At 44.0% G+C, this 24,921-nt stretch overlaps 1 protein-coding gene across 4 annotated transcripts in view; it reads left to right on the top strand.

The window, feature by feature from the left end:
• Positions 1-24,921, top strand: part of GALNT13 (polypeptide N-acetylgalactosaminyltransferase 13) — a 159,224-nt gene that overhangs the window by 41,694 nt on the left and 92,609 nt on the right. For 3 of the 4 annotated variants that reach the window (XM_072874869.1, XM_072874868.1, XM_072874872.1), the window contains one exon: positions 23,489-23,657. In XM_072874869.1, coding sequence (XP_072730970.1) covers positions 23,489-23,657 — 169 coding nt within the window. Of the gene's footprint in view, positions 1-16,316; positions 16,409-23,488; positions 23,658-24,921 lie in introns of those variants that run through there. The other variant, XM_072874873.1, reaches the window with a different exon arrangement.

Raw genomic sequence — 24,921 nt, 5'->3', positions numbered from 1 at the left:
AGCCAACTTTATTTTCCTGTCTAATATTAGTAAGATCTAAATATCACTGTCTGATCCCCCAATAAGTCTTGGATTTTTTTTTTTTTTTTTGCCAGTAGAAAGCTTGTATCTTTGTGCATGCTGGAACTGATAGTCAATTGTATTCTGAAAACCCAGACTCCGCAGGTGGTGCGGGAAGGCCCTTTCCCTGCTCAGATATGCAATGGGAAAGGGAGAGAGGGTGTAAATCTCCAAGTTTTTAATTTAGGAGGCAGTTCAGTACTTTCTTCCAGCCTCAGGAGAGGGTGGTCCATGTTACTCTATTCTGAAATGTTAATCCTGGTTACATTTGGGTACAGAAAATTTGTGCAAATCGGAGGCATAATTTCACGCTTAACTTGTTTCAGTGGAGTACTGGAAGATGTTTTGTCATAAATGCAGACTTTTTTTTTTTTAAAAAAAAGATGTTGCTCTTCTAATATCAAAACGAGGAAGGTTCTAGAGCTTGAGAAAGGAATCTTTGTCTTCCCAAAATTCATCATCTGTTAAACGTAGGCAAGAGTCCAGAGCAGACATATTTTCCATGGCTGCTATTCAGCCATTTTTGTGGCTAATGTTAAACTTCAAATTCTCATCTTTATTTTAGAAATAAATTAGAGTTAAGGGATGGTTTTGTACAGTGGGTAGTTGTGCTAAAGTAGCAAAGTGGGCATTTACTAAGTTCACGGCAAGTGCTTGTACATGCTGTATCTCAATAAGTGATTACAGTGGTAACGGTGCTAATATTTTGGTACAGGTCAAGTGCTACGGGGAGTTCAAAGACCTCGCTCCCCAGTGTCTGGATCTCTCAGGTCTAAGCGTTTCTCTCTGAGGTGTAGGATGAGAACTGTTTCTCCCTATGTCCCATTACATTGTCCCTCTCGAGCAGTTTGTCCATGGGGCATCGCTCCTCTGAGGGGAGGGATGAGTTTGGTGCAAACTCGGGTGGAATTTAGCAGCTGATTTTTTTTGTTTTTTTTTCCCTCTACCTGAAACTCATGCGAATAGTATCCCCTGCCCCATTTTTAGAGGAGGAGACATTTCCAGCCTGGCCACGGTAGATGAAGCTCAGTGTGGTGGTATGTCCGTGCCTGCGCGACCTCCAGGCAGATTACCGCAGCGTGCTTCGTCTGGCACGTCACCTGCCTTTGCTCTTTTCAATGACTGCGTTGGTCAGAATGAGTGGACACGTTCTAAGTGGGACAGTTGGCGTATTGCAATAAAAAGGAGAATAAATAAAGGCGAAAGCAATTAGGTAAGCCTGCTCTCTCACTGAGAGCTTCCTTCTTTTTTGCTGCCTTTGCTGTTGGCTGCGGGGCTGTGCTGCCAGCCTTGCTGGCAGTAGATAAACTGCTTGTGGATTCATTTAAATGAAAAACTACAACGTTCCTGACTCTCAGTAACGTCCTGATGCTACTTTGCTCTTCCGGCAAAGGAAGAGGGGGTAAAATGCAAGCTAATTTTAGAATTACCGTGTTTTTAATGTGAGTGCATTCACCCTAGCCATTACTTAGTGTAATGAATTTCCTGACTTTGTTGTGCAGGTTTAGTGCAGATGCCAGAAGAACAATTAATATGCGGCAGGAATTGGGAGAAAGTGACTCTTCTCAGGTTAAAAAACATGGTTCTCAACAAAATTTCATATAGGTTCAGCTGGGAAATAGTGACAAGACAAACACTGCCTAATTTAATTATATGAAATTTTTTTTTTCATTTTACGGTTCTGGTTTTCCATTGAAATATGTTGCAAGCTGGAAGACAGATTAGCTATGATATTGTCCTAATTTCATTGGAGCTGTTTCTCTTACGGTTCTTCTGAGTTCCATTGCTCAAGCAAGCTTCTTTCTCAGTGTTTGTAGTTAAACAAGGAACCTTGGTACGGTTACAGCTATGTATTTGTAGTTGTGCTATTTTCTCCTCCAGGAACACCTTTTGGGAAAGATTATATTCCATAGAAAACAAAGCTTTCAATATAAACCATAGAAAAATGTAATATATATCTGTAATAGAAGTGTGTTATTAATGACAAATTAGTTTTTAAATGGTTTTATGCAATTTTTTTCTTTTAACAGCTCTTGAGTTAAATAAAAAGAATGTGCCCATAAAGTACAGTTTATGATATAGTGAGCTCTCCTTAAAAATACAGTATTGATCATCCCTGGTATCCTGTATACGTGGGATCAGCCTGACTGAATTTGTCTTAGATAAAGTCTCTTTTTGTTTTTTTCCCCGTAATCTATTTCAGCAATTAGAAATGCATGAAGAGCTTTAATTAAACCACCCGGTGTTTGCATGTAGGAGGCAGTTTCTTGGAAGAACGATTGGTTTTGTGTATGAAGGAATGATTGGCTCTGTCCGCAGAGTGGTACCATAGTGGTCTCAGCAGCCGCAGCAGTGAAGCAGGGCAGCTGGCTTGCCATAGTCTGGGCGGAAGGTACCGTGCGTCCAGGGCGTTTTCTCATTGACTGGGAGAGCAAAAAACTTCTGTTTTAAATTCTAAAACAGATGCCATCTTGAAAAAATATTAAATTAGAAAAAAAAAATTGTGACAGTAAATCTAAATATATTTTATAAAAGCTAAGTTACACATTCATATATATATATATATATATATATGTATGATGCCTTTTAACATCTTACAGCTTAACCTGATAAAAGCAGTGTGTGCACTCTCCTGAAATAGTAAAAGAATTATTTCTGGAATTACCCAGTACACTTCTGGTCTTCTAGCGACTTTAAAGGGAATACTGTCTGCTTTACAGAAGGCGATTCTGTCCCCTCCAGGTACCTCTGTTAGAGTGATTTGTCCTAAATTGCCATTATGATGGGATTTGTTCTTGGCGTCCCTGTCCCTTAAAGATGCATGTTTTATGTTTTAACTTTCTCTTGATACCCTTAGCGCGCCCGTATACGTATGTAGCGTGTGTGTGTGCAATGTATGTACGGGTGTCACCGTAGATTTGCAGTTCTGATATTTTTCAGGTGGCGCTTCAGTATCTCCTTTTTCTCTCATTCTGTGGTCAGCATCTTTTGCATGGGATGACTGAAAACTAGTTACGGTAATGCTTCAGAATCAGTTAGCGTCATCCAGCTTTGATTGCTGTCGTCTCGCAGTCAGGTGCATCAGTTCCTTTCATTCCTGATGCCGGGTGTTGCTCGGTGATCACGGCGAAGGACTGCGGAAAAACCTGCCGCTCCCGCTCTTTCATTCACGGCAAGTGGATGGCACTTCCCTGTTTCTTCATCGAGCAGTCCAGCTAATTCATTCTAGGCAGCAATCGTGTAAATGTGTGAAATTGGTATTTTAGGAAATGTCAAACTAAGTAGGAGTTATGTAAACAGCATAGTGTCGTTCATTGATTTGGTGCGGCTAATAGAGATTTTATACTGAATGCGGTATGTATGGGGACTGTGATTTGCATACAGTAAATGGGACTAATGGAGAGATTGAGAGACTTTTTTTTTTTTTTAATCTGGTTCTTTTCCTGTCTATAAATTAAAACTTTCTCTACCACAGGCATTTCGTGTGTGCTTCCCATCTAAGTGTAGGTTGCTTTGGGTTTGGAAAGCCAACTTGTAATGGTGTTCAGGTACCAGTTTGAATTTTCCAGTTATTTTGCTGTTAGGAGACTTTCCAGTTTAAGCTCAGATTGCCTATTTTTTCCAGTTATATTTCTTTTTTTTTTTTTTTCTTCCCTCTGCCCCGTGCATCTTCAGGATGTAACCTGTATTGGCTTAACTGTACTTATCACTTTTTGTATAGGCTGGTTGCTTGGCTGGTGTATGTAGCTGGGAAATTATGGATTATGTCTGTCGATGATGGGATGTTACTGTTACGAAAAGGATAACCTGGTCCTTTCTTCATCCGTAGCCAGCTTTTTCTAATAGGATTAAGATGGATGTGTGTGGCCTGAAAGCTGATGTAATAATAAAAAGCAAATAATAAAACCTGCAGAATTTAATGCTTGCATGTTAAAAACGCTCCTGATACGCTACAGATCACCCTGTTGTCCTTTGAGACCAAATCAGATGTCATTTCCTATCAGCTTGGCCCTTAACCTCATTGCTAATTCATGAATGGGAATTGATGGTGATGTTTTTGACTACGGGAATTCTTCAGGAGGTATCCTGATGGTACCACCGTAAATGACGTGTTTTCTCCTCTCCTGCTCAGCACCCCTTTGCTGCGGTGCCGGGGGCTGCGGTGCGGGGCTGCGGTGCCCTGCTCCCCCCTTGTGCTCCTCCCCGTGGGTCTGACAGTCCCCTGTGCCATTTCTGGAGTCGATTACAAATTCTGTAGCTGTTCATATTACAGTCTTTAAATTTTTTTTTTCCCTATTTCTGAATAATAAGCCATGCTAAAATTGTAACACACGGCTATGAATCTATTCTCCTTTTTCCTTGCCTTTAATTAGAAATGAGAGCATTTCTTTCAAGGTTGTTTTCAGTATCTGGCTCTTTTGTATTTTCCTTGCTACTTACAAATCCTGGTGCACGAGCACATTACCTCTCGCTAGGAAGCGGCTAATTAGACTGATGTATAATTTTCACAAAGCATAACCTGGCTGTCGGGGAGAACCGCATGTCCTTGGAGGCTACAGACCCTGTGGAAATTCATGCTTTCCTCTTAGCGTACTGCTTTTGGTGGTGTTCAGCCTCACTTCGGTAGGGAAAAGCAGCAGAGCTCCGGAGGGTGAAAGCAGCGGATCCCCGGCCGATGGAGCAGCATTTATGGTGAGAGGCAGCCTTGGAGAAGGTGGGGACCCGGCGGCTGGCTGCTCAGCGTGTCTCCACAGGGCTCCTGGTGCAGTGGGTGCCCGTTGCCGCTCTCCTCTCGCCAGGAGAAAGGTAGCCAGCTCCTGGCCAACGGACTGGAATGACATGCGAGACTTGGCTTTAACCAGAGAGACTGGAGCGTTCAAAAAAAAAAAAAGCGAGGTTTTTGTCATTTGGGGGCTCTGAAGAATTGCTTCATTTTAGGGGATCGCTGCAAGGAAGATACCTCAGCGTGCAAAAGACGTGTGAATTGACTCTTGATGGTGCTGGGCAATGGGGTTTCCTCCGAGGGACGGGAGCTGGCCCTCGCGCTTGGGGTGCGGTGCATGGATTTTCAGTGTGAAGGTGTCGGGAAGTGACAACGGTTGCCAGCCCTTTCCAGCAGAGAGATCAGAGGGGTGGGAAGGTCCCGCTTCTGCAGGCGTAACCCCTCGTCGGTGGCCGAAACAACGTGTACCTGCCCACCGCCTGTCACCCCCTCGCTACGTGCACATACAGTTGTTTCCCCCAGGGCTTTTTCCTGGATACTTTTCTCTCGCGTACTTAATTTACTCTCTTATTAACAGTGTGGTTTGCTTGAGGAGGTATCCTTTACTGAATGACTTTGCAAACGAACAAAAATAGCTGTCAGTTGCTCTGTGTATATGGACACAGTCACTGACCACAACTTCACAGGTATGTATGTGTTTTATTATTTATTATTTGATAGCTATTTTCTCAGTTATGGGGTGGAAGTCTAGAAATGACCAGCTTGAGTCTAAAATTCAAAAGATATCACTTGCTAGACCAGTGTGATTTACTGTCTGTGGGAACTGGCAGTCTTCCCTTTTTCTTTTATGTAAATCATGAGTTGCAGTAATTTCTGACACGACAGTACAGGACTTATTACAGCCTCCACAAGTTAGAGAGTTTAAACTAGTCATAGAAAGAAGATTTATTACCAAGCAGATGCCATGATTTAGGTCAACAGGCCTAGACAGGGAAGGGTTTTTCTTGATAATGTAAAACTTTTCAGCAGCTTTTCTTATAAGGGAAATTGAACTATGATTCTTTCGGGTGAAGAAAAATGTCTTTTTTGCATTTAATTTTCATTACACTTAATAAAGCACAACATTTGTTAAAAGGGTGTATCAGTTTTTACAATCATATCAAATTTAGCTGTCCTCTTTGCAACAGTTAAATACTTCATTAGAACTGTTTTTCCTGTAGAAAACCATTCCATAAGTGGAACATAGCAATAATTAGTACGAAAATGCACATTTTAAGATGCCGCATGCTTGCAGAGATGCAGATCTTAGACAGGCTTCACTGCCTGGGTGCTGCTGTTACCAAAAAGGACCTGGCCGTGCACGGTCTTTTCTTTATAAAAGATGGTGATTTTAAATGGGAACGTCACAAGCTGCCGTTTGTTCGGTTTTGAATCTCTTTGCCGAGGTAGGATTCGCCTGTCCTAACCTTCCTCCAGCATGGCAGGTTGCATGTCCGGGCGTGCAGCTTCCCCGTGGGGGTCCCTGGGGGGGTCCCCCAGGGACGGGTCCCTCTGTGCCGCCCCGCAGCGCCTGGCGACCCTCAGTAGTAGAAAAATCCTGCATATGCCCATTCCCATCTGCAAATGGATTGCCCCTGGCTAGCGAGGAGTATGAATTTTTCAAGGAGAAAAGAGATTTCTGAAGCAAGCAACTTAAGGCTTGTTCACAAGGCAGTGGCTCTTCAGAAGGAAGCTCCTTCCTTTTTTCTTTCACTGAAATAATGTTTTCTGCGCTAGACCAAAGTACGTACTTCAATCACTTGTGCACAGAGACTACGTACAGTACGAAGTACTGCTGAAATGTGACAGAATTAGCCATCAGGCCTTGTATCAAATACCAATTAGGGTAATGTACGATGCTCTGCGGGCTCACAGTGTGTCGATTCAAGCGGCGGTTGTCCTGAAAGCAATTAATCCCGGTGTTCATAACCACATGGACGTCGAATCACTCTTCCTCCGATGTGCCTTAGGGCTGCTGTTGATGGCCGCAGGCAGACGCGCAGGAGGGCTCTGAAGGAAGGGGGATTTGGGGACGTGGAGGAGGAAACCTGCTGCCCTGTGGTCCCCGTGGCCCTGGGGATGTCCCGCAGGCATCAGAGGCTCTCCTGCCTGTTTCCCTTTTCCCCAACCCTCCGATATCTGGGGTACTCTGCCTCTGGGAATCCTCAGCACCTTCCTGCTTATGACTGAATGTGGGGTGGCAGATTTTGCCGTTGGTTGGAGGTAGGGAGGGAGAAGGATGCTGTTTTCAGCCCTCCTGCTTCCCCTGTGGAGCCGAGCGGGCGGACGGTGGCAGCCCCCCAGCCTGGGCAGGGGACTGGGGGACTTATTTGCAAAACTTATCACAAAACAAGTAAGAAAATTCAATAAATGTTTTTCTCTCCAAACTTTTGACTTGTTTAAGTATAGCATGGTAGGCTAAAAACATGGAGTTGTTCAGCCCTGCAGGAAGAAAGCACAGAGCAACCACAAAGAATCTTTTAGTAAAGATTTACTGAAGGTATGTGTAAATAAATTCAGGCAGCTATTAGACATTGCCTTCTTCATAAACGTGGAAAAAGCAAACCTGTTAATGAAAGCAGATAAAATGCTGAGATAGAAAAACTATATGTCAGTAGTGGCTTGACTTTATAAGACACTTTAAAATACCAGAATGCCAGCCAAGGGGGTCAGGGAAGGTTTAAAAAATAAAAATAAATGAAATACCTCTTACCTTCACTCCACTCAATTCCTGTCTGCTTAATTTTGTTTTGCAGAAGTCTGGTTTGACTGTCACTGTTAATCTTCCATTTGTTACTCTACCTCTTACTTCAATACTTTTGGCTTTGTTTGTAACGGTGATTTTTTCAGAATAAAGACCTACTACTGCTGCAGCAAAAAATGGCACAGGCTTATCTACACAAACTTGGTCGACCAAGATCTGTACAGGCCGGTAGAACTGCAGGTGGTAGTTACACGGTATGTAGGTAAGGCCGTTAGGGCAGTATAAAATATGTTTATACAGAGTCCCCATGGTGGGCAGGAGGGCAGCGGGAGCACGTGAAGGACCCTCCGAGCAAGGGAGTCTCTTGCTGAGCAGCAGGAACTTCTGCAATGTGGCCCAAAATGCGTGGCAGGCCCATCCGCAGTCTCTTCACTTGCCATCGGCTTTTGCTTGCTTAGCACTTAGCATCAGTTAGATATTTCCATTACATTTAAATTGATATACTAATACATCTTTCCTGGGTTATTGCTCATTTAGAATTATTTTCAGAGAGGTAACTCGTATCTCATTGTATGTGCAAGCCCGGGAGTCATTTAGAAACCGCAGCCATAAAGGTGATGGATGAGCAGGTGATTCACGCGCATCCCATCCTTGCCTCCTCGTCCCTCCCTGCTCCGGCCGGCTGGGGAGAAGACAGCATCGCTCCTCCTGGGAGCTGCTGCCCCGTGCCCAGGAGCCTGCTGACCACCGGGACAAGGGACGTGGGTGGCAGAGGGCAGCGTCGCTGCTGTCGGTGCACGGCTGCTGTGTCCGGGCGCTGCTGGCTTAGGGAGCGATGGGCTGCTCCGGAGTGCCCATCCGAACAGATGCTTCCCCTGTGAATCCTCTCCTCTTCTTGGATTTTTGTCTGGGATATTTTTTCCTACAACGGAGGAGGCAAATGAGTAGGCTGAACCTTGCTGCTGTGCTTTGCTGATCTTGAAGGCTCGTTCTAAGTTTCTGTAAGACGTATTTCAATTCGAAATTGCCAGTTTTTCTGTCTTGGCTTTATGCATCTTTGGTTTTATCTTTGTGTATGAACCCACAAAGTAGAAAAAATTATCTAGAAGTTTTGGATTAATAGAAACATAACCACCGCCTGTTTCTAACACCAGAAAAGCAGGTGCATCGGTGCCGTTGATGCCCTCTGTACTGCACGCGCGTTCCCCAAGCGCCCTGGGCAGGACGCGAGGCGAAGGCTCCCTTGCAGGCTGCCGCTTCCCGGCGCTGCCTGCGAAGCCTGGCGCTGCGGGGAGCCCGCTTGCCGGCGGGCAGCGCGTGTGGGCAGGAGAAGGAGGCCTTGAAGACCTCCGTCGCTCCTCGTTAATCTGTCCCCGTCCTGACGCACGTGCACGCTGTGCGTAACGCCCGCTCAGGGCTTTCCCTCGGCCTTCGCTTCGGACGTTACTCGCGAGTACGTGAGACGGTCGTACCCGGGACTTTGAGCAGAGAGCTGCTGGCGTGAGCTTGCGAAAGAGTCCCCAGGTCACAAGCGGACACAGCTGCTTCACTCTCACCCTTCACTTCTTTTTAATTTCCCTCTTTACTAGATTTTTTGGCTCTCTGCATGGTGAGTACCTTCCACTTTTGTCTTCCCGGAGCTGTTCCTAAGAAAAGCTGATCCCTGCTCTTTCCTCTGATGGCCGCACTGCCCGTTTGCACTTATAACCAGGAGTCGGGGAAGGCAGGGTAGAGCCTGGGAGGAGTTTTGCCTTTGCTGTTGCAATCGTGACGGGACGGTGCTGCGGGCGCCCTGCGGGCGGCTGGCCGCTGCAGCCCGGGAGGGGACGAGCCCCGATGCAGCCCGGGGCTGAGCTCCTGCGGGGCGGCAGCCGCCGAGGCAGCATCTCGGGTGGCCTGCGGGTAGGAGGGAAGGACGATTGCTGGTGAAACAGAATTACGATGAAACCATTTGACAACATAATTGCGAGTAACGTATTTACAGTTTCTTCTTTCAGGGCTGATAATATAACCATTGCGATTTTTCAGAGGCTAAGGTTTCGCAACGCCTTTCCTCAGCCTGCTGAAAGACTTTTTCAGAGATTGAGAGATTACCTAATGTCAGGGCTTTCACATTGCGTCATTCTCTAGTTTGTCTTGAATTAATTTATAGTGGAAAGTTAAAGCAATACCTGGAGATGCTGTATTTCTTGTGAAAAAGATGTAAGCCTTTCATTGTCACATTTGTAAAGATATTGTTTATTAACTGATTAGATATTTGGAAGGGGATGGACTAGAATGGATAATGGTTTTTATCCTCTCAAAAACCGTTTGACTCTTCAGCCCAGTATCTGTGGCTTCTTAACTTTGTATTACAGCTGATTTGCTAGAAAGAACACTTACGGTTCTGAACTGCATTGAACTAGTATGATATTTAATTAGACCTTGAATTTTTATCAAAATCTAGTAATAGCTATGACTGCAGCGTAAACAAGGTTTAGTAACTCTGGAGACCTTTTAACTTTAGAAGATTGCATCGTGTGGTCATTTACTGTCCGTAGGTTTCTTATGAATTTATGAAGAATGTTCATGAGACTTGATAGATTTTTTGAGAAGATGCCTCCTTTCTTAGAAATGGCAGCCAGCATCTATAAGTAGACTTCACATTCCTCCTAAATGATTTCCCCCCCCCAATCTGATGTTGACTTTATTCTCTCACTCCAGACCTCCTCGTCCCTCTTTAGGCTTTCTGCCTTGAGGCTATCGGTAGCAGAGTCAACGTAGGCTGGTATGTCTCTACACAACATGTGTAGCAGAAATGTTAACAAAAAGTATATTTATGACAGAAGTTACAATGAGTTCTGATGCTTTTAGTATTGGAAAGCAACGTTCATTTTTTTCAGAATCATGGAACTCTTATGCTGAGAAATACAGTGAAGTAAATGATCTGTTTAATGATGTTTATGACAACTTTACAGGATTTATCGCTACCGTATAATTAAAACTAGAATCCTTTATGTTCTGGATTAAGATAAGTCTGTGTATAGTTCTGAGCAGCAGAGATGCATCACGTAAATGGCAAAGGACCGTGAATTGATCCTTTAGTTTATTGGATTCTGTATGGAGTTTATGGCAACAAATTATTTGGCATAAAATATCAGGATTATATTGAGATTCATGTATCAACTGTGGAGATGCAACCGAGAGAGAATTATTTTTCAGGATTCAGGTTTAAAAAACCAAACCAGACAAACAAAAACCCCCAAAACCCCAGCCTCCTGTGTAGCGGGCTGGTAAAAGGTTACTGCGATTCAGATAGCGATGCACACAGAAATATAAAATAGCGGTGATGGAGGTTATGATGTATCGCACCGGGTCAGGACTACTCCTGGTGCCTGTGAAATTGGACGCGTGTTTTGCGTGATGGAGCAGGAACGTTCCTTAGCTTCAGTGTGCTTTTCTTTCTGAAGTCAGGGTGAAGGTTGCGATGGCTTTTCCTGAATTTTGGATAAATGCTGCTGCGTATCGCCGTTGCTGGCAGCACCAGCTATTAATTGGTTGCTCAAGTAAAACCATTGGAAAGATAGAGTTGTTACCTTCAGCTTCCTTCTTTAAAGGAAAAATGAAATAAGATAAAATAAGCAATAAAAATAATGCTTTGAATTGTAACATTGTTCACGGCATTTAATGGCAAACTAGAATGAAATCCCAGAACTGGATTTCGTACGGGAGACTGGAGGTTTTCCACGTGTGCAGTGGTTGCTGCACGGACCATCTCCAGCGCAGCTCCTGCTAGCAGGGATTCGCTGTGTTCCGCTTTGTAACCATCGAGCAGTGTGGCGTGGCCTAGGACAGCTGCTTATGTCACCTTTTTCCCCTGAATATTGTTTAGCAGTAGGAAAAAACCCAAGGTAGTTACTCAATACCGTATGACAACTTTTTGTTATAAAAAACCAAACCCAAAATCTAGTGCTCTGTCACATTCATGATGAGTTACCGATTGCAGTTGAAAACCTGCAGTTCTCCTGTGTGAAACTATACCCAAAGTGTTTTTTCAGTAATACCAAATCATTGTTATTTAGAAAATAAGACTGTATACCCTGTATAGATAAACTTGATAGGGAGGTACAAACCGCTGTTGTGTGTTAAACAATGGGGTTTCGGTCTTCTTCTGACTTAGTCCTTTGGACGTCACTTCTGCCTGCGTCCCGAGGCTGCTCTGGCCAGCACAGTGGTACAGTGGAGGTGGAGGATTTCTCGCTGTCTTTCCTTATTACAGACTCCATCTCTCCAGTTCCAGCTGGGCCGTCGTTTCTTTTCCAGTTAAACCGCAGTTTGTTGACAGTTGTCCCTGAGCCCTTGGGCGAGCGGCCCCGTTAAGACTGCAGACCCCTTCCGTGTGAAAATGCAGCATGTCTGAGGTCCGCGGCCAGGCTCCTGGTTTTCCCGAGAAGCGCGGGGCCGGTGGCCGGGGCCGGCAGGCTGCGGGAGGAGAAAGCCCCTGGAATTTGCACGGAGGTGTTAAACTGCGCGTAACACAGCTACGGCACCTCCTCGCTGGACCGAGGGGACGCTTGCAGTCACGTTTCATCCCGGTGGGTGAAATCCCCTGGGGCAGCGCAGCGAGGCTGAGCTCAGGGTACAGTACGAAGTTCGGAGCATCTCCCTGCGTGTACGGCTCTGTACTCCGCCGGCTTGCATAGCTAAAGATAGCGTGCAGCGTCAGAGAGGCCCGACCACAGGTTTTTATAAGATTCCTTTGAGAATGAGCAATCAAGAATGATTGATTTTGTGCCTCATATTAATATTGTAGCAAAATACAAATCGGTGATCGTTGGGAACCACGTAATGCGTAACCTGTGTCAGAAGGACCAGGCGCCCGAGCTGATGGAGGCGGCAGCCGGGCAGCAGCCAGCTCTGCCTGCTGTCCAGGTCCCAGCTCTGTACTACCTCTTTCATTTAGGTATTCCTGTTTCAATCAAAAGTTCTTTTGTGAAATACATTTTTCAAATTTTTCATCATGAGTAGAGACAAATTACCATTTACAGAGATACATTTACCAGTAAGCCATGCACAGTTTATCTTCTACGTGTTCTGTGTATGGGGATGTCCGAGAAGACTCTGTGTGTCATGCAGATGGTAATTGCATGTGGCTTACACCCCTTTAGCTACTGTCTTCCCTGTCTCTATACTGAGATTAATTTTATCCTCATCTAGTTGTTTTTATCTTTCCAAACGGCAATCACGTAATTATTTCCTCAGTTTCTTTCTTGGGAATTCTTCCTTTTGATTTGCTTATGATCCTGGCAGCTGCAGAAGGAGCGAGATTTGGGCTGACATCAGACCCTTAATAAAAAGAGAGTTGTCTGCTCTGTTCAAGAAGGTGCAATCGGCTCTCTCGGGCTGCGCGTACATGGGATGGTTCCTCCCTGCAGAGGAGAACCACGTAACCCCGTGGTCGGGGGGGTACCACATCCCTACGGAGCAAGATTTCAGATTTCAGAGGGCGGCTCGCAGCCCGTGCAGCAAACTGGTAGTTTTGAAGCTCTCCAGTCTGATCATTGCTGTTTGGGGGAAAACGAGGTTTTTATCTGTAGTGCAAAAGTATAAAGTGGTATTTCTGAGTTCTTCTTTTAGAAATTTCAACCGATTAATAATATATGAATAAGGTTGGAATAACTTACTGACTAGACAGTTTCCGAAACAGGAAAATGCTTTTTGATGCCGCGGGTATTTCTCATTTTTTGCAGTGCCTATTGATCACGTTTGTACACGGTACCCACAGAACGCCCTCACCTTTCAAAGCATTTGCAGCGTGCTTGGTGGTGAAACCAAAAAGCTGTGGGTTTCTGCTCATCAGCATCGCTGCTGCTCACGCGTCGCCGAGGGGGCTGGAGGTACCGCTGGGACGTTGCTGCGGACAGCAGTCCTTCTCCTCGCCGTGTCTGGTGGGACGAGCCGACGGCTGGGCCGTGCTCTGCATCCAGGGGCACCAAAGAGACCAGCAGGTTTTTGGGACGTTCCCATCCGAGCTCAGCCCGGTAGGTGGGACGCGGATGGGTGCGCAGGGGGTGGCCCAGCTCTGGGGGGACGGACCCCGCTGTCCCTGCTCTCTGCGCCTCTCTCTGCAGAACAGCATCGCTATGTTTGCAGCGTTATTTCTGACTCAAACCCGAGTGCAGGTGTTGCTGTCAAAGTATAAGCAAGGAAGATGAAGGTTTGGGCTGAAAAAACAACCAAAAAAAAAAAGGCATGGATGATGAGTCCTTACATCTTCTGAGTGTTGCCGTGCTTATTTGTGCAACAGTCCCTGTGCAGTGCCTGTACTGAATTGTTAAATAAATTGAATGCTTTGAAATCTATTGGGCTTTGCTTTTTTTCCCCTTTCTTTATCTTGAATGTTGTGCTTTCTATTCTCCACTCCACCAAAGACCTCAGCACTTCTAATAAGCCCTTGTGAGGGGGTTGTTTTCATTTCCAAAGGAGGCCTATCTCCGCTGACAGATGATGAAAAATGTCTGCAGGCAGAATGCTGGAAAAATAGCATTTTTATTCTTTGTGGGCATGCTTCATGTCAGTTCCATTATCCCCGCGTGCACCAAGATGGCCATTGAAGAGATGAGCTGTTAATTCTTGTGCTTGGAGGTAAAGCTATTTTTGATAGATGTATTTTTTAAAAAAAAAAACACACTTCAAAAATATTTGAAATCCACTTCAGTAAGTTAACAAGCAAAACTGCTGAATCACTACTCCTTCTTAGTTGCAACTATTAAGGAGAGCTAACTGAAGCACCGTGAGGCGCATGCAGATGCCTCCTTCGAAAAGTATTAAGTGTCTACAGCTCCTTCTGAAATTACACAAGGGCGACAAGGTGTAGAAGTCTGCAGAGAATTGTAGGTTGCTTTGGTTTCAAGATCTTGAAAGATAATCACAGAAGAAGAGTTCTGCTGCACATTCAAGCAGCCTCGTTCGCTTTGCTAGAAGCGTATGAATTTACGCCCTTGAAGGACAAAAGCTTTTCTTTTTTTTTTCTGGTGCTTGATTCAAACCAAGCTTGATTTCACTGAGTGAAACCACTGGTTCAGAAAAGGCAGGCAAGGATGATTTCAGGTACTGTTTGGCCTCTCTGTGGGGAGAGACTAAATTAAATAATTCTACGGCTTGGAAAAACGGTGGGCAGAGAAGGATAAACTGAGGATTTGTAAAGGCATAAATAGGCAGGGAAGGTTGATTAGGGATTCACTGTGTCTCCCAAGGTAAAAACCAATGAAAATGTGAGATGGCAAATCCAAAGCAAATAAAAAGGGACACTTTTTTGCCAACAGTGCTCAGTTAAGTCAGGCAGTTCATTGTCAAAAAGATAAATAGATTTAAAAAGGGACAATGCAAGCTGATGGCGATCTGTTGAACACAGCGATCTGGGTACAGCCCCCACCTCCGCAAAGGGAAGGCTCTGGAAGAATTATTGTAAAACCTGTGTCTTATCTTTTCTGCCGTGATCTATCAGTTGCTCCGAGACAGCGTTCTAAGCCAGATAGACCTTCATCCTGATCTGGGAAAGGATTTGTTGTCTTGCGATTTAATGGAAGCCTTTCCCAGATGGACACAAAACAAAGACAGGGTTTTGGGTTTGCTTTACTGAATTATAATAGTAAAAACTGGAAGAGGCCTGAAGACACTTCATCTAAACAGTTCTGCTGTTGATACTGTTTGTTCCTATGTTTTTCATAGTTCTGTTGTAAATTACTTAACAAACAAGGTTTCCTTAATTTGCAGGCTGAATCGTCGGCACAGACTTTGGGTTTGGTCAGTAGACACCTCCTCTGTCTCGTTTATTCTCTGGTTGTAGCTGAGATTTCTCCTTGCTCCGTTCCCCACACATACTTCTAACTTTGTCCACCCGCGCTCAACCCTTAAATATTCTTAAAGAGCATCAGTTCTCCAGTTTTTATGTGTTTAGCTCATGAAAATTCTTCTGTTTCCTCAGGTGTATCAAGGTACGAGTATAAGTCACTAACTTATTTTGTTGCTTGGATTTCATCTAGGTTTCCTTGAAAGGCTGTAAAAACTCTCTCTTCAGAGGTTTCAAAGCAAATATTTAAAAAAACCCCAAACAACAACCCACATATGCTGTGGATGTTTTAAGTCCAGTTAATTGGGCCCTGTGGTGCGGGGAAAGCTTAGGTGACCTTCCGAGATCCGCTTCCATCCCTATTCTTCTCTCATTTTCTTTCTTTCATCTTACATTTAAACAATGACAAGTAGATGGCAATTTCGAGTTCATTAATGTGATTTACAGAGGAGAAGAGGAATCTAGGTCTCTATTTGGTTAAGGTTTTTCACAGTGTAAATTCTTAATATTAGAAGATTGAGCTAATACAATCCTTGTGGAAAGAAGAAATGAGGTGTGTATTTGTCCTATGCACCTGGCAGCAGTAATGGGACTAAAGTGATAGCAGCTACACGCAGCCATCCTTCTCTTTATTTTGTTTACTGTTTAAGATGTGTATATCTATCTATGCGTATAAATACGTGTATATGTGTAATTACATATGTACGTGAAAGTATTTCTCTCCTGCCTTTTTACTGGACCTCTGTGGATCTTGAGCTTGCCCTCATGTGTCAGGATGAACAGTCGTCTTTCAGATCCGCAGAACATATTGCCCAAAACTCATCCATACTGAAAGCAAAAAGGCTTTCTGATGTTAGTACCCAAATTATTTGAGCTACGACTATAAGGAGCTTATTTAAAAAAATTACAAAATTACTGAAATAGTTTCTGTCTTCAAGGCACACGTGACAGAGGATCTGCGATTACTCAAGCACAAGCCATCTTGTACTTTTGCAAGGGTACACCAAGGAGATGCCGTGTAGATAGCGTCAAATCTCAGTGGCTCCTCCAGGTATTGGTTCTGCTCATTCCTCCTCAGCTGAGGTATCTCTGGGTAACGACAGAGCCGTGGAAAACATAACCTTTGCAGTTCTGAAATCTTTCAGTTTCTTCAGCTTTCCCTGGTAGTGGAGTATTCCCTTAAGTATTTCAGATATCTAAAAAATAATTGTTTTGACTTAGCATCATCTCATGTAGCTACTATACGGGAAAGCTACTTAACGAGCTTTGATGGTTGCTGAGGATTAAGACATTATTTGTAAATTCACTAAAATATATTTAGGGCTGTGTCAGAGATACCTTATGAAACATTCATGTTTACAGAGCTGGCAAAAGAACTGTTAATGACGGACTGAGACTCATTTCACTCTGTGAAGGGGAATATGGTCAAGGTAAGTTAGAAATCTTGAAGATGAATTAAAATATGGTATGCTAACTAAGTTCTCATAAAAGTGAATTAATCTGGTATACAAAAAAACATTTTCCCAGTTACTTCAGCCTGTAAATCCTCACTGGTTTTTCATACGTGTTCTCTCTCTCACTGGGGGCTAGTTTTGAACCCTGGGTTGGACGTTTGTTTCCAGGTGCCTGTGCTGCGCGTGGGGATGTCCTGGTTTCAGCTGGGATAGAGTTTAATTTTCTTTATAGTGGCTGGTATGGGGCTGTTTTGGATTTGTGCTGAAAACAGCGTTGATAACCCAGAGATGTTTTAGTTGTTGCTGCACTGGCCAAGGGCTTCTCAGCTCCCCGTGCTCTGCCAGGGGCAGAAGAAGCTGGAGGGGGCACAGCCAGGACAGTTGATCCAAACTGCCCAAAGGGACATTCCACACCATACGGCGTCATGCTCAGTGTATAAAGCTGGGGAAGAAGAAGGAAGGGGGACGTTGGGAGCGATGGCGTTTGTCTTCCCAAGTCACGGTTACGCGTGCTGGAGCCCTGCGTTCCTGGAGATGGCTGAGCACCTGCCTGCCCATGGGAAGCAGTGAAGGAATTCCTTGCTTTGCTTTGCTTGTGCGTGCGGCTTTTGCTTTCCCCATTAAACTGCCTTTATCTCAGCCCACGAGTGTTCTCACTTTTACTCTTCTGATTCTCTCCCCCATCCCACCTTGGGGGAGTGAGCGAGCGGCTGGGTGGGGCTGGGTTGCTGCCTGGGGTTAAACCACGACAGGGGATGCTTCCCAGCTCCCCGAATCCTCGTGCCATCCATGCTGCTGTCTGTCTGATACCCTCTCGCCTCCATCGTCCCCCCATCACAGACACACAGAGGGCCCCCTCTTCCTTTTGGAATTGGGCGAATTTCCTGATTTTGAGGTTTCTAACCTTGAGTGAATCTTATTTACGTTATATAGGCTGTTAGTGCCAAAATATATTAGCGAACTTAACTGGCAGGAGAGGCTCCCTGATGCCCTTGGCCAGCAGGATAACTGGGCTTTCAGTTTGCCGGTCCTCCCGTGCTGCCAGCGGGATCACTTACGCACTGAGATGTGCCGGTGAATGAAAGCCTTGAATAGTGCTTTTTGGGTAAGGTTTCATGCAAAAGAAGTCAAACGCCAACGAGTTCAGGAGGCTATCGCTGTACGTATGGTCAAAACCGCAACCTGTCCCGGTGCTTAGAAGCAACGTGAAGTACAGTGTGAGATGAAATTGCCGGCACCTATGTCCCTGAAGCTCAGGAGGGTATTGTACAGTAAATAGAAACTCGATCAAATCACCGAGGAGTGGTGTGAAAGACCAACACAAGCCCCTAGAGACCCATCAGCAAGGCCAGATCGCAGAATGAGGCAGAAATAGCCAAGGACAGTGAGGCGTGACATTGAAGCATTGTACAAGTGTACCCGCAAGAGGAAAGCCTGATAAGGAGCGAGGTCAGTTTTCCACACAAAGGAAAAGCAAATAGCAGATGAGTCAAAGTTTTTTGTTTCCTGTTTGTTTTTAGTATTCACTAAAACTTTCGACTTACCAGCAGCAGAAGTGCTCCCAAAGTATTTATGGGTCAGCCATGCTAATAAGCTTATTGATAGAGAGCCAGGTAATGTTTATATAGAAAAATTAAATACATCTCTCAGCTTCTTCCACGCTGGCTTGCAGGGTCGTGGCTATCCCCGAGTCCCCCCTCGGGTCCCCGTTACAATTGCAGTTATTTAAAATATGAGCCTGGAGGCGAGTTCAAGTACTTTGAAACGGGACAGTGCTGTCTTTTACCTGTGGTTTGGGCTGGGAAGGGCTGCTCCTGACGGGAACACGCAGCTTTCGGTGGGGTGAATCGGCTCTTTCCATCAGGGAAAAAACCTGGAGGCAGCAGGGGTTGGAAAATCTTAGACCTCTCCTAGTTGGAGGATTTGCGTAATATTTTGGAACACGTGCGCAGCCCTTGCTTGTGCAGACCGGTCTGGCCGGTGCTGCTGCGGAGGGATGGAGTTACTACTCGCTGCTGAGTCATTTAAAGTCAACGATCTTCACAATGCTATCGAAAAGAAGTTTAAAAGTGAGGTAGAAAAGGTTTTGGACAGTAGATTCTAAGTGATATTTTTGAAGATGTAGTCTGTGAGGAAATTGCTTGCTATGCTCGTTTTAGCTTATGAACACCAGTACAGGTGGAGTAATTCATAATCGGCAGCGTGCATTCACTGCTTGTGGCCTCTTTGGCCAGCCAGCCATCCATTCTGAATACTTAAGAAACAGATTATTTTTTTTTTTTAAATCCTCTAGATGAAGGGATTCTGTGTTATGTTTATGTTCTCCGATTGAAGAGTGTGTCTGTATAGATATGTTTTACAGAATGATTTTGGTATAGAAACTTGAATCCAAATTTGGTATTTCATAAAATACTCTGAACAGTTTGATTTGAAGTATGCTGTACTAATGAAGTATGCTGTACTTCCTAAAAAAGGGTAAAGCAGAGCATAAAAATTTTGTAAAATGACAATATCAGTATTGGGGAAAACAATAAAATTGTTTTGTTCGCTTTGGGTAAATAACGGGCTGTTCAGTAGAAATATTTATAGTGGTTTGTGCATTTAGAAAGCCAGCTTTGGTGACATACCTGGTGTTAGAAAACTTTTGACACCATCTTTAGATTCTCAAATCTATTCAGTGCTAGCAAAAATTCAGTTTTCTGTGAAAAGTTTGGTCAAACCAAGTATTTGCAAAAGATCTTAATTTGCCACCTCTGGTATTGTGGTGTTTACTTGGTTCTTATTGTAATATTTTACATATTGTTTGGAAAATGGACAGTGTTATTTCTCCGAACTTGAAGGTGGTTGGATTGTTGTGGGCCTTGCATCTGCTGAGTTTGAGAAGGTTGAGGCCTGTTCCGTACGGAGTCTCTGGGCTCAAAACTTGTTTATTCAAATGTGGGAGAGAAAACGCAAGAAGAGATGGTCCTGGGTAGGGACAGAAGTTACACCTCCGAAAACATTAGTGTGTCTGTGGTTGTTAATTCATAAACCGTGTGCGTCTTCTCTAAAGATGTAATAAGTTGAGGTTGCTGCATTTTAGCCATCGCAGAATTAAATATGTTTCTCCATCACAGCTACGTGTGAGCTATGACTGAAATGTAATCTGATAATACCTTGTTTTGAATAAAACCGTGAGAGTGGAAAGGCTGTTCAGGAAATTTCTGATTAGTTTTATAATAAACTTCAGGACAGGCAAATCTCGTTGAAGTTCTATCTTGATGGACCTTAGCAGACAATAGAAGAACACAGAATCTTGTAACGAAAATTAGTTTTGCAGGTGGAGGAATATAGACCTCATGCTTTCAAGCAGAATAAACAAAAGTTTTCAGGCTGAGTTGAATCTGAGTCCCTGTGATGGTACACTGCAAAAGAGCTGGGGTTTCTAATGGGTTTACAGTGAGTTTACGCTGCAGCAGAACCTCCTCTACAGCTGTCTTCCGATAATTTGGGCTTAGAATATGAAACCCTTCACTGTGGGTATTCCACACGTTTAGGGAGATACAGTTGTGCTATTTGGCTTATTACAAGGAGAGGCAGCAAATTTGCTGTCGTAATAATGACTGTGCTAATAACGGGTTGCTAAATTATTTTGGTTCTTTTTTCCCCCTCAATTGTTTCAATGAAAAGTTTCTGATTTCTAGAGGAGAAAATTGTCACAAAGATATTTTTAGCCAATCCCGAAGTATTTCAGCAGAAAATAAAAACATTTTGGTATGCTGCCTTACTATTTCAGAGTTGTTTAGTTTGGGTGCCTTGTTGTGCTCTGCCTCTTGGTGCTCCTCCAGCTTCCACGCCACGTGGCAGGTTCTGGCACGAGATGCCCGGCGTCCCCCCTCCCGGCGTCCCCTCTCCCTGCCCGTGCCGGGGCTGCAGTCGGTCAATCTGAACGTGACCGGTGTAGCTCCCTGCCCGGGCAGGGAGATGATGTATGTGCTGATGCTGTATTATGGAGAGGTGGTCCTGGTCTTCTGGATAGGGTCTGTAAAGTCCTTGGAGGTAGTACAGACCCTTCAAGACAGCTTTGGAGGCAGAAAAACCCCGAAGAATTCCTCTCTGCTTCCGAAAGATGATCAGACTGAAGGATGGAGCAAGGACAAACTTCCTTCACCTTCTCATCGCTCCTTTTCCTCCTCAGAGACATTCATCTCTCTTTTGAGGAATTCCTTCCTTTCCATTTACGTTGTGCTTCTCGGGGAGAAGGACGTTGGCCAAGCTCCTTTCTGTGCTTCTTACCTCTTTTCCCATGGTCACAGCAGTCACGCCGACTCTTTGCCCGCTCCCTGCTGCTATTTAGATAAATTCGTGCCCTCTGCCTCTTCCAGCAAAAAGGCGGCAGAATTTATTTCCATAAACGACATTTGCAGCTTGAGGGACTAGCTCTTCAAATTGCAGTCTCTGAGGAGTCTCCTCATTCCTCCAGAAAGCGATGATTTAGCAGAGTTTAATTACCAGCCATTAATCCCAAATATTTTATGTTCGTATTACGCATTACATAAATATACCTTAGGAAATGTTCCAAGAGGAATTAAACAGCATATGTAACGTATAATTGTGTGTGTATGTGTGCAGTGCAGGTTCCCAAGCAATTCTGTGGGTGAAGCGTAGCTGCGGGGAGGTGCAGCGTCGCGCTAAGAGGCAGCTAAAAGCACAGCACGGCTATGTTCTTCTCGTACTTTATTTCTTTCCTTTCCGGCAGTACTTCGGAATGGTTTTGACTGTGAGATGTATTCTCTAAGATAAAATTCTGCCTATTAGGGAACGTAGATAGCAGTGTAGTCATTAATTCCTTTCCCAAAGCCAGGTGAGAGGGATCAGCAGCTCTGCTCAGACGTGAAAAAAGGCGTCTGATAGCATCTCGGGGATGCCTTTGGAGCTGCGCCGGTGCCACAGCCTGGTTAGCGCCCGGGGGGATGCTGCCGACCCCGGTACACGTTAACGCGGAGCCTGTCATCCGTGGGAAATCACGTCGGACGCGGAGGGCTTCAGACTCGCCACGTTTAAGATTTAAGCATCTATCCGATTGCAATTTCATCTTTGCGTGTAATCACAGCGGAAGCTGATCATTTCTTCCTGTTGCAGCATATAAAGGTGCTACTTCTGATCAAAGGGAAGGATAAAAAAATGTATCAGATAATACTGTAAAATGTTCTTCGCTCAACCGAAGCATACACTAGAACAGCAGAAGCAAAATTTCTGTGCCCAGAGTCTGTAATATTTATTTTTAAAAAGCCTTTTATGTCGATTTCTGCTAGGTTGTTCTAGCAAGCCCTGATGTCTGATTTCCTTGGAAAAATCATATATTTTTCCTTTAAAAGTCACTTAGTCTGCTTCCTGTGCATTGTGTAGAACAGGGTTTATTCTTCTAGCGTTTTATTTTTTGGGTTGCAGAAATCAATGATTTAATTACTCTTCAGCTAGTAGAGAAGCCTTCGTAAGTGACAGTCTTTCAAGATATTAAGCATCAAATGTTTCAAAGTAATTTTGATACTGAAGATGAAAAATGAATGTGATGGCAGAAAGATAAAGCCACGATCCCTTCGTTAAGATAAAATGGTCGTGTTGGAGCACGGCGTGGAAGTACGCAGCTTGAGAGGCACCGCGCGCATCAGTTGGTCCCCGGCCGGGCTGCGCGAGCCTTCTGCTGCGGGACTGGAGACGCGGGAGGAGCAAGGAACCCTTATTGCTAAAGACAAATGAATCGGTGTTAATTAACCAGCCTCAGTCAAGAGGCTGATTTAAAGCGTGAATGTAAAATTAGGTAAAAACGCAGGTGTGTGTTGATGCAAGGTCTAAGTCAGAAGTAGCTGGGAGGGGACCTGGCCTCTTCTGCTTCGCTGCAGACTGAGGTTGGAGGAGGAAACTCTTGATGATTCTGTCATCTTTTGGTGGGCTTTTGCTTTAGAATAACGATTATAATTATGTGTATACGTGGGATGTTTCCTTTCTTTTCATATGCTGTTTCCTAAAAAGGCAGTCTATCTTGTTTATTTTTGTGTGTTTATATGAGATAATACTATAATTTTCCTTAAAATTCAAAATTGACTGTACAAATGTTTCTCAAAACTAGTCACTAATAATATGTGAAAGATACTCTGTCAGGGTTGGGATACTATATTTTTCAGGATGGATTTCTTTTTTTGTCACTGAAGACTGATGGATTTATTTACTTACAGGGATGGGATTATGCTCTCACATGCCTGGTAGTTAAAACTAAATAAAAAATAAAAGAAGTTGGTTGGAATTAGTTTATTATACATGTTCTTCAAATGTTTTCAATAGCTATAAAAGTGTCTTCCAACCCTTTTCTGTCTGCGGAATCTCACGGAGAATCTGGTGTTACGCTTTGTAATCCTGGTGTAAATCTCTTGAGAATAGTCATTTACTGTCGTCGTGATTACAACCAAAGGCTGCAAGTGAACACATCTGGGTTCTTTAATCATCGTAGAAAGGCTGTAGATATAAATTCAGACCTAGACAGAGATAAAACCTCATGGTGGAGCACAGGGAAAATTGTGATGTGCAGTTACTTTTTTAACATTCCTTGCTGAGTGCCAAGAATCGCGGAGCCGTGTTGGTGGGGGATAAAACTGCCGCCCGCATACTAAAAGCTGGCCTTTTGCTCTCTTGTGTTACAGCTGTTATTTCTCGAAACCAAGAAGGACCTGGAGAGATGGGAAAGGCTGTGCTCATTCCGAAGGATGACCAGGAGAAGATGAAAGAGCTGTTTAAAATCAACCAGTTTAACCTGATGGCCAGTGACTTGATTGCCCTGAACCGAAGTTTGCCCGATGTGAGGTTGGACGGGTGAGTCCCCGCGGTGCCGCGTCTCTCGGTGCCGCCTGCAGAGCCGCGGCACGGGCTGCGCCCGCCTCCGGCCCCTCTCAGGCACAGCGCTGTCTCGGGGCTAATTAATGGGCGTTATTAGCAGTGGTGGCCTAAGGAAGCTATTTGAAAACGCCGGGGTTTACCTGTTCGAGAGTTGGCTTCTAATGCAAACTTTTGTAGAAGAGGTACTGCATCACAAACCTTGTTATCCTGTGCAGTTTATTTTGTGAACAGCTGAAAATTGGCAACTGGGAGCAATCGGTTTACATTGCAGCACATAACGAAGTGCCCTCTGGTGCGTCTTATCACCTGGAATAATTTAAATATTTTTTTTTCTTCAGGGAGAACTTTATTTCTAAGGTTTTGCAATGGTAAAAATATCAATGTCTGCTTTATAAAATTTTCATAATTATGCTGTCGGCATTTAAAAATTGACATTTTAATGCTGATAAAGAGAAAATACTACCAATACCAAAAACTACCTGCAGGATGTAGTTTGCTTTTGGTTTTATCCATAGGCATTTCTGGAATAATCAGAATTTTATAGAACATCTTTCAAAACATTTTGCAACAATATAAAAACTAAAAGGGGTTTTGTGGTTGGGGTTTTTGCAGGGTTTTGTTTTGTTTTTAAGTCTAGTGACATATAGTAGTTTTTGAGTGAAGCCTGAAGTTTGTGTGGTGACTTCGAGCCTGTGGAATAGCTTAGGGAGTGTTTCACCAAGTCCGTTGAATTATTTTTAATGGAATTTACAGATTAATTTTTCCAGTCACAACAGTGGGCTTCTGTTCACATGTGTATTTGATGTCAAAGTACAAATGCGCATGTTTATCTCCACTTAAGCAGGGATTCCGATAGCTATCTAAAGATCCTGTAAGAAGTTATGGCAATTACAAAAAAAAAAAAAAAAAGGTCTAGGTCTGTTGTATTCGTTGTTTTCAGCAGTCGGAGAATTCCCTCCTGTCTCCCAGCAGCAGTGCAGTAGGCTAGCAAGCCCGTTTTATTTAGCTTGAAACTTGTGCATAAAGGGACATTCTCCTAAGAATCTTTAACTGAAATTGCATGCCTGGAGGATTATCCAAGCTTACATGCTTTTGGAAGCAAATTTTCAGAGGCGGGATGTTTTTTTTCCCCACTTAATTTTTACAGAATCCCAGTGTTGATTGGATTTTATCTTCTTCCAATTCAGTTTTTTTCCCTGTTCTCCTTCAGCTACATAAAAGGTCTGATTCTTACAACAAA

Source organism: Ciconia boyciana, chromosome 10 (assembly GCF_034638445.1).
Source record: "Ciconia boyciana chromosome 10, ASM3463844v1, whole genome shotgun sequence".
NCBI lineage: Eukaryota > Metazoa > Chordata > Aves > Ciconiiformes > Ciconiidae > Ciconia > Ciconia boyciana.
This window is presented reverse-complemented; position numbering and strand designations above follow the sequence as displayed.